Source organism: Zea mays, chromosome 1, assembly GCF_902167145.1.
Source record: "Zea mays cultivar B73 chromosome 1, Zm-B73-REFERENCE-NAM-5.0, whole genome shotgun sequence".
NCBI lineage: Eukaryota > Viridiplantae > Streptophyta > Magnoliopsida > Poales > Poaceae > Zea > Zea mays.
In genome coordinates this window covers 213,905,889-213,915,209 of record NC_050096.1, presented here as the reverse complement: position 1 = coordinate 213,915,209, position 9,321 = coordinate 213,905,889, and the positions used below count along the sequence as shown (strand labels likewise).

The 9,321-nt window shown below is 50.3% G+C and overlaps 2 protein-coding genes across 5 annotated transcripts; one reads left to right on the top strand and one right to left on the bottom strand.

The window, feature by feature from the left end:
- Positions 1-500: 500 nt before the first annotated feature.
- LOC100192597 (chaperone protein dnaJ) lies at positions 501-2,432 on the top strand. 4 transcript variants are annotated; one of them, XM_008681055.4, is made up of 6 exons: positions 501-769; positions 917-1,013; positions 1,191-1,262; positions 1,346-1,405; positions 1,495-1,581; positions 1,983-2,432. In XM_008681055.4, the coding sequence occupies exons 1-6, from the start codon at positions 662-664 to the stop codon at positions 2,018-2,020; spliced, it is 462 nt and encodes a 153-aa protein (XP_008679277.1). In that variant the 5' UTR covers positions 501-661; the 3' UTR covers positions 2,021-2,432. The 4 variants fall into 4 exon arrangements, with proteins under 4 accessions (XP_008679277.1, XP_008679335.1, XP_008679221.1 ...); XM_008681113.4 differs by having other exon boundaries at positions 507-769; positions 1,986-2,432; XM_008680999.4 differs by having other exon boundaries at positions 513-769; positions 1,191-1,258.
- Positions 2,433-7,117: 4,685 nt separating this feature from the next.
- LOC100279833 (OSJNBb0026E15.9-like protein) lies at positions 7,118-8,624 on the bottom strand. The gene is made up of 2 exons (NM_001152787.1): positions 7,786-8,624; positions 7,118-7,718 (listed from the first exon to the last, which is right to left on the bottom strand). Exons 1-2 carry the CDS (start codon positions 8,599-8,601, stop codon positions 7,416-7,418), a joined length of 1,119 nt encoding a protein of 372 aa, NP_001146259.1. The 5' UTR covers positions 8,602-8,624; the 3' UTR covers positions 7,118-7,415.
- Positions 8,625-9,321: the final 697 nt, after the last annotated feature.

Genomic DNA, 9,321 nt, shown 5'->3' with positions numbered 1-9,321 from the left:
ATAGGTTCTATGCTGCTGCTGCAGGGTGATCCTCGAAGAGCTGGACATCCATTGAACTTGTAACGTTACTGCTGGCCTGCGTTTCCTGGAGGCGAGGAATGTACGCTGCACCTTTCATCTCCACGCCGCACCTACCATTGGCCCCTACAATCCCTCCCGAGCGGGCGCAAGCCAAACGTACTACGTCAAGGCAGAAGATGCGTCCAATGTGCATGCGCTCTTAGCTCCGCCGCCGTCCGCAGGCGACGTGCTGCACTGCACCGGTGGCTCAGTGAGTGAGGGAACAGCCACTGACAGGGCCCTTCAGCTGGGCGCGGACGGCGGACGCAACGGCCACGCACGCCACACGAAGGCTCACGCTGGCGACGCTGGTCGCTGGCTGACGCACGCCCTCGCGTCGCATCGCGCGCGGCCTAAAAATATCCCCGGGCTGAGCGCGCGAGCCGCAAGTTGCCCCCCTTGCTCCACCCCGGATTCCTGGTGCAGATGCAGCGCACGGTCGGGCCGCGCGCCCCCTTGCTAGCCTGCCACACTCGGCGCCGCGCCTATAAGTAGCGCGCATGCGCCGGCGCAGCACTGCACCCACGGCTCGAGCTCGCAGCGACAGGCACAGGCAGCAAGGCTGGTTTCCTTCCTCGTCGAACGTCTGCCGCTGCTCGCGATGGCCGGACGCGGAGGAGGTAGCAAGAGTAGCCTGTACGCGGCGCTGGGCGTGGCCAGCGACTGCTCCGACGCCGAGCTGCGCAGCGCCTACCGCAAGCTCGCCATGGTCGGTGACGGTGACCTCGCCACCCCTGATTCTGTTACTGACTGCTTCCCCTGTCCGCCGGTTGCTCTGTTTCGGTCGTAAACCCGACGACCCGGCTGCTCTGCTGAGTGCTGACTGGTGTTGTTACCGCCCCGTGCTGGTGGGCAGAAATGGCACCCGGACAAGTGCGCCGGCGCAGGGAGCTCCGGCGGCGGCGCGGACGCCGCCAAGGCCAGGTTCCAGAAGATCCAGGGAGCGTACGCCGGTAACTAATCCGCTTTCCATTTTGAATCATACTCGACTCTACGCGTTACTTTTGCTTGTAGGTTGGGTAGCTCTTTTTAAGAGAATTGTCATGTATGTACGTACACGTAGTCGTCGGCCAAGTATATTTTGCAGCTTGCACTTATTTGGTGATGTGGTTTTTAACTGACCTGGCCAGTCCTGTCGGACCCCAACAAGCGGATCCTGTATGACGTCGGGGCCTACGACGGCGAAGGCGACGATGACGTACGTACGTTGTACGGCATGCGCATTTGCATCTGCATTTTCCCAGTTTGGCAGGAGAGTGTTTGTTTAATTTTCCACGTGTGGCAGGGCGCCGGGGAGATCCTCGGAGACATTCTCGAGGCCATGAGCCAGGCAGGCCCTGCCGCCGTAAGAACTCAGTCAGCAGCCGTTATCGAAACGATCTATCCTCCACACAGAACTAATCTTGACGACGTGCACATTTCGCTCACGCGCAGGACAACGGCAAGGGGGAGAGCCTGGAGGACCTGCAGCGGCAGTTCGAGGAGCTGTTCCTGAGGCCGTCGCCGTCGTCCTTCTCGCCGGTGGGTATCCTTCTTACGCGGCTCTGCTTCCTTTCGGTCGCCTCGCTAGCTAGCTAGCTGCCTAGGACTCGGCGTTCTCGTCGGCGTAGCGTAGATGCTCCTGGACCTGGACCTGGGCCACGCCTGTCGCCTGCTTGTAGCCAGGCCAGGCGACGGTGACAGGCCGGCCGGGTCCGTCCGGCCGTCGACCTCCGCGTCGCTTTCCAGCGGCGTTATTTATTTACGTCGTGCAAATTGCGTGGGCCACATGATCGCCCGCCAGGCGCCAGCAGGGTTCATGAGACGAGTGGCTCGAGATCGGCGAGGCGGGGCTCTTCTTGTTCGCTGTAATTTGTTAATCTCACTCTCATCTGTAGAATCGCTGCTGGGTTTTAAGTACCGTGCGTGTTTCTTGGTCGCAGCAGAACGACGCAGCTGGGAAGTCGGCTTCCAAGAGTAGGCCTGCTGGGAGGAAATAGACAGGACACTGCGGCGAATAGGTCGGTCCAGCTACTCCTGTTCCAGATAAGCTACGACCTACGAGGTACCGATACCTGGCCAGGAGCCCAGGACAGCGACCTGCGACGGCGACGAGGCTGCCAGTGCTGCACGCTCAAGTACATGCTCCGAGTTGTAGCTACTACTGTAGATCGGCACGGCAGTCGCCAGAATGGTACCATAAGGCGGCCGTACGCACACACGCATGAACGCTGTTTTTACCATCTCAGGTTCGCTGCAAAATTTCCAGCGTGTTCTCTGTAAAATCCCTGCATGATTGCTATAAAGAAATTCTTCGTGGGTACTAATAAATGGAGTGCTCAGTAATGGCCATCGTATGAGAGGCATATGCTAAACAGCAAAAAAAAAGTTTTTTTTTTGGCAAATATCCTCCAGGTACGGCACCATATCCTCCAGGTCGTGCCGTATTTGGCTATCTCCAGCAGCTCTCCTATCTCATCCTCTGTCACACCTCCTATTTTAAACTTCACTCTGCAAACGGTGTTATATATAATGCTAAACATTATTTTACACTACTATATACACGAGATCTGTTGGAAATAGCCTTATGTCATTGGCAATAGGCATCACAGACTAGCATACTAGTGTCCCTAGGGATACTATATACGTGTGAAACTACTTCACCGACCGGAAAACATCAATATTTCAAATCCAAAATTCAAATTTACAAAATAACAATAGACAAAAACACATTCACATATCACAAACACATAACTACAGATAAAAAATAAAATAAAATTAAGCAGGAGTTGCGCAACGTTGGTAGCAAGGTCCTCATCTAGTCGAGGGGGAGTGGGATCAACACAATAAGACGAAGAGCTCCTTATTAGTATCCGCGCGAGGATTGTTCTCGTCCTGATCTCTAGGCAACCCCACACAGTTGCAACTCCTCAATGATGGTCATGTAGTGCCTAATGCCACCGTCCATCGTCTCCCACTCATCCAGTTCCTCGATGGCTACCACACAAAAGCAAATATGCGCATTTTGATGAAGACATAGCTCTTAATATGTCCATCCGCGTATATATAAGGATGTAATCATTCTATTTCAAGGGGGGAAAAGGTTTAGAAAGGATTTTTTTTTCGTTGCTCCGACTCACGGATTTTGTATTTATGTCGATTTGGACAATTTTTACGGACCGATTCTCAAAAAAAAAAGACCAAGAAGCGAAACGTTTGAGTGCTAGAAGCTGATTCTGGTGGTTAGGAACCGATTAGAAGAAGCCGAAACAAAGTCCCTAAGGCCTTGTTCGTTTGTGTCGGATTGCATCCGGAATCGTTCCAGCTAATCAAAGTTTATATAAATTAGAGAAGCAATCCGGTTCGAAATCGTTCTGACCCACCAATCCGGCACAAACGAACAAGGCCTAAGACGGCAGCGACCTGCGGCCAACGTCGACGGCCAGTGAAGCGAAGCATCTCGGAAAAGTGACGCGAGGAGAGGCGCAAGTTGCCGCGGTGCGCTGCGGCAGCGTTCCGGGGCATCTCCTGACGTGACGATGAGCGAGTTCCTGCACAACCTTTTCGCGTACTCGTGACACGGACCGTAAGTCAGCGGGCGGCGAAACCTGTTCGCCCTTTTTCCACCCGCGGCAACATGGGCGGTCCCATCGGACTCGGACGGACCCCCGCCCGCGCTGGGCTGCGCTGCGCTGCAGGGCCAGTTCAAGGCGAAAAGCGCACACACCACGGCGTCGGTAGAAGCCTCTCGGATCCGACTGGCCCACAGTCCGGTCCGCGCAAGCTGTGAAGGACCGGCAGGGCAAGAACGCTCCACAGCGCTCGGTCTCGCCTAGCTCTGCAACTTGCCTCCAGCCGACCGGCCTAATCCGGGGCGCGTGACGGTGGCGACAGGGGAAGAGAAGGCGACCGGCAACTTGGGATTATTTGTTGTCTACTACTACTTTTTTTTTATAATGCAAACAAGAGTTCCGGCTTTAGCATGATAATGTGTACAACCAATACAAGTCGATTATTACAATTAAGAACTGTTGCATGAATAGTGATACTAACTCAAAGGAACAAAATTACAAGACTATGACTAACACTAGCCATACTCAATTCTTGTATTTGAGCGCTATCCATGGTTTGCGAAGACTTCCATCGCCACCACTTCCAAAACTTGCGAAGCATCGATGATTTGTTGTTGCGATTCCTCCTTTTGTAGCAGTCTCCAGAATCTTAACCAGTGAGTACATCTGAAAATAACCTGCACAATTGATGGAATTGGTTTATGATTAAAAGTCACCTCATTTCGACTGAGCCAAATAGCCCAAAATAAAGCTGCTATTCCAGAGAGTAAAATTTTTTTATACCCCGGACCCCTATTAGTTCCTCAAGACCCGATAATATGTTTAATGCTAACGGGCATTTCTATTTTTAAGGCAAAGTAAATTATTCTCCATATACTTTTGGCCATATAACAGTCAAAAAAGAGATAGTGAATACTTTCATTTTGATTACAAAAGCTACATATCAAACTACCTTTCCATCGCCTTTTAGCTAAATTATCTTTAGTAAGGATCGATCTCGGTCAAGTGGGCAGCAGATCTGCGCCTGCACTCAAAACAAAGCAGAAACTAACAGGCGACGGGACACGGGAGGGCGAAAGAAGAATTACTTTTTTCGGCAACTTGGGGGGCGCCAGACGCCAGTTGGGGGGCAGCCACATCGGGAAAGGTCCGGTCCGCCGTCCGCCTCCTCAGCCGACCAAGTGGATGCTAGCAGATGAGAAGTGGATGCCACCACTATGCTGTGCATCTCGCCTCTACAAATGAAAAGCGTGCTCTACTACAATACTATGGGATGGATGCCAGCTTTCCATATCAGTTTGAAAAATATATTTTAAAAAAGAGCACAAAACATGTTGAGCACCCTGTGGTTGAGCACCTGAAAGAAGCTCCCACTCCTTGCGAGACGGCGTTGGTTTGGCTTGAGCACGGGCAGCGTGAGCTCATCGCCACGCCAGGGTAGGTCCTGCATGTTGGGCAAAGGTGGCGATCTGCCTAATTTGTGCGCTTCCTACATGTTGAACACCCCGTCTTTTGAATCTTTGATGTCTGTTTTTTTGAATGACAGCTCAACCAGCAGAATATGGGATCCTATAGCAAAAAAGAAACATGCTTTTTTGACTTAGGGACGCGAATACTCACTTTGCTACTTCCAAGCGGGCCGATGAGGTGCCGGGGCTTGTCGGACCGATGAGGTTGGTAGAAATTATGAAATTTGATACTGTCAAAGGAGATGACAGCAGCAGGAGCAATTTAGCACCGACAAATGATAAAAAAACTATACAAATGTAAATGTAGCAAAAATATATGTAATAAACTAAAAAAGTGGTCTTTAATTTCCATACACTACCCCGTGTGTATATGATTTCAGATCAGTAAGATATTTGTCCATCTTAGATCTCCTTGATTTCAGTTTCTACCCCGACTGTGTATGAATACATACATGCCTCGTTTGTATGTAAATACATGCTGATCTAACATGCCATAGTCTACTAAGTCAACTCCGAGTACTAAAATGCGCCACCCTTGTGTGTTTGCAAAAACTATGAAATAGCGTTACAAACATATGGTCCCTACTAGAGGTTAAAGATTGTTCAGGGCAACCGGGCAAGGGAAAATGGCGAGAAAAATGTGAGGTGAGGACCAAGTGTATCGAACTTTTTTTTTTCTTTTCACCGACGAAGAATGGTCTGGAATCCTGAATGAGATAGATTAAGAAGGAAGACATGTAGGATGGGGGCCTGTAGCGTCCCTAGACTACAATACAATACAAAACATACAGTTCTCTATTCTTCAACTAGGTAGCTGCCCTGCTGTAAACTATGTAGTGATGTTCAGCAAACCTCACCAGCACTCTGCTATCTCGTTGCAGTTGCAGGATTTATAATTTAACCAAGACACCAAGTAACCCAAGTATCCGTTATCTAAGAAAATACACTGAACTCTAGTATATATGATCAAGAAGACAGTACTGAAGCAGCCATCTCATCTGTGTGAACAATCTTCTTGAAAAACGAGAACGAACACGAGATATGGGAGGAAACAAAAGAACTCGTCCGTAAACAGAGTCAGCCGGTGGAGACCGATGGACCACACCGCGCACGAACATGACCTTGCAAACTAATGGCGACTGACGTGGCGGGGCTCAAAGAAATCCAAAGCGATTGCACGAGGGACACGGGTGCAGACGGCGGTTCGTGTAGGAGAAGTCGAGACGCCGGATGAGCTCGACTCAGTGGGGATCGCGTCGAGCCGTGGCGCCGGGCTGAGCGCTAAAGGACGCCGCCGCGCCCGCCTCGGTTGTCTCTAGTCTCCGCGCCGTCCGCGGAGAGGTTGACCCCGCACTCAGCCTCGACCTCGTCCCCGCAGCTAGCCCCAGGTACGCGAGGCGAGGGCCTCGTGAGGCCAGGGGCTAAAGCCCCGTTCTCTCCCGTGCCGTGCATTGGGCCGGGAAGTTAGGTCACCTAACAAAATTTTCTCTCGCTCCAGGATAGTTCAGCGGTTCAGCCCTCAGTTTTGGGTGCCAGGGAATGGACCGGATACTCATGGGATTCCGGGCTATCAAAGGAGGGATTAAATCATGTTATATTTAATTTTGACTAGCAAGAGATTTATGACGTGTTTGGTTCGCTACCTAACTTGTCACACTTTACTTAACTTTTCTATCTAAAGTTAAATTTTTTTAATTCAGATGGCTAACCTTAGACAAAGTGTGGTACAGTTAGCCACGAACCAAACAGGTCTCACAGTTTTATTCAATCCACTCACAATCGAACAAATCCTTGAGGTGGTGTTTAGTTAGACATGGATTTTGAGGAGTTGGATACAGCACAAATCCAATGCAAATCCGATCCTATTATCAACTTATATGGGATTTGTGAGATTGTGACACAAAATCCAATGAAACATGAGAAACTATCTCCGTTCTGTTTTCAAATGAACCACAACAAATAAAAAAGAACGAGGCACAAACCAAACAGTCAAACACCGACTAAGTTATTCGTCAGCATGTGAATGGAACTGCAACGAGAGCGAAAATGTTCCATTCTTTATTGCATACTGGTAAATAATGTTTGCATCCATACAACTACTCCTTGTAAACAGGGGTAATCGTGAAAATCCAAACGGCAGTAGTACAACGTTAAATCTTTCTCATTCTTATGCATCTCCTGTATATTTGCCCATACGCTCATCATCATGTCTGTCTTATTAATAACTTATTAATAATGGTATATATTTTTCCTTACGCACAGGGCACACATGACACATCCTACACAGCGTGATCATATATATATATATATATATATATATATATATGCTTCTTCCTCAGGGGAAGACCTCGATGACCGATTGGAAACCCAGCGCTGTCGGCGTGATTCTGTAATCGCTGAACCCAGCCTCTAGGAAAATCCTTTTCCATTCATGCTCCTCCCGCTCAACCCCAACGTACCGCATCATCCACATGTCGCACATCACCTGCGTCTCTTTGACAAACCTATCTGACGAACCGTACCCGACCACCATGTTCATGATCACCACTTTCCCTCCGGCGTCTCTTGCAGGGATCGCTCTCTTGCACTGCCGGAGGATCTTGACGCTGCTTTCGTCGTCCCAGCAATGCAGAACATACTGAAATACATGCATAGACAGGTAATGCATATATATATACGTAGTAATGCAGAACAGATGGGAGTACCTTAAGCAAGACACAATCTGCAGCCGGGATAGACTCGAACATGTCGCCGGCGATGAACTTCACCGTGCCATCATCAGGTGCCCCGCTGACCACCTGCTCGAGGTCCAACACGCTGCACCGGATGTGCGGGAAGGCCCTAGCGATGGCCATCGCAGCGGCGCCGTGGCCGCCGCCGACGTCCACGAGCGAGCCGAGCCCGCGGAATATACCCGCGGCCCGGGGCTCTCTCAGGAGCGTGTCCATGGCGAAGTTGCTGTCCGCCGCGCACCCGTCGTTCAAGGTCTTGTTGTACAGCGCGTCGTTCTTCGTCAAGCTCCACGGGGACATGCCGTGCGCCACCTCGAAGAGCGTGGCGGTGGCGCCCGCGTCCTTGAACCACTCTTCCAGGCTGAAGTAGGTGGCGACCGACGTAGTGGGGCGCATCAGAAGGTCCAGCATCGGCGATATGTCGCACGAGGTCGGTGCCCCCGCGCCGCTTACGAGGAGGCGGGACGCCGGAGTGAGCTTGTAAACAGTACTGTCGTCGCTCTCAGTCTCAGTCTCGTCTGTGCCTGTGGTGGCCAAGATGCTGGAGACGGTAAGCACGCGCATGAGCCGTCGGAGATACGGGAGCTTCGACGGGTCGACGCCGGTCTCGGTGATGATGTCCGAGATTGTTGCTGCCCCACCTCGGCGGTGGATGGCGCTAGGGATGCCTAGCTGGATCGCGCACCCGATCGCCATGGTCTTCACGTAGGAGAGACTGTAATTGTAGAGCTCCACGTAACCTTGGAGCATGTCCTGTGTGTTATTAAGCTCCTCCTGGACAGACGACATGGTGGTGTCGTTGTAAATGGCAGGGGCGCAGGGCTTGTTGCATTGGCTGCGCTGTGATGCTACTTTTATAAGGGAATGGGGAGGCAAAGAAGATATCGACGACAAAGGAAGGGCCTGCACTTTTTATGGAAAAAGGGATCCGTATCCGGGCTACATGGATTTTTTTTCATAGGGCTCGCAACAGTAGCTCCCAATCCTCTTATCCTCAACGAGAATCCCAACGAATGATCGTGGAAAATGTCTCTTCTTCGTCTCCATTCTTCGTGGATAAATCTCGAACAGAGATCTCTGTTGCCGATTAAATTATAATTAGTACGTACGTTCTTCGTTATTAACGTAAAACATAGTCAGTTTTACATATTGACAGATATAAAAAATTATTATATGTGTATTAAAATGAACACGTTTATATAACGAATGATCTTTTGGTAAGACAATTATTTATTTTTATTATTAACTATTAGACGAAAACATCGTCACATACAAGTTTAACGTGCTCCCGTGTGAAACGGGTATCAGAAAAGCTTCCCGTCTAGGGATGGCAACGGGGAATTCCTCATCGGGGAATAGCTCCCAATCCCTATCCCGCGGCGAAATTTTTTTCCCTCAGGATCTCCACGATTGCTTGTGGGGAATATTTCTTCCTCATCTTCGTTCCCCGCGGAGATAAATCCCCAACGGGGATCCCCATCCCCGTTTAAATTATAATTAGGACATATA

Excerpts from the sequence above, each read along its gene's own strand:
- LOC100192597 (XM_008680999.4), top strand. The coding sequence starts at position 662 with ATGGCCGGACGCGGAGGAGGTAGCAAGAGTAGCCTGTACGCGGCGCTG. Across the intron at positions 1,259-1,345 it reads ACGGCGAAGGCGACGATGAC|GGCGCCGGGGAGATCCTCGG; the intron begins GTACGTACGTTG and ends CACGTGTGGCAG. Across the intron at positions 1,406-1,494 it reads GCCAGGCAGGCCCTGCCGCC|GACAACGGCAAGGGGGAGAG; the intron begins GTAAGAACTCAG and ends GCTCACGCGCAG.
- LOC100279833 (NM_001152787.1), bottom strand. The coding sequence starts at position 8,601 with ATGTCGTCTGTCCAGGAGGAGCTTAATAACACACAGGACATGCTCCAA. Across the intron at positions 7,719-7,785 it reads CAGATTGTGTCTTGCTTAAG|TATGTTCTGCATTGCTGGGA; the intron begins GTACTCCCATCT and ends CATGTATTTCAG.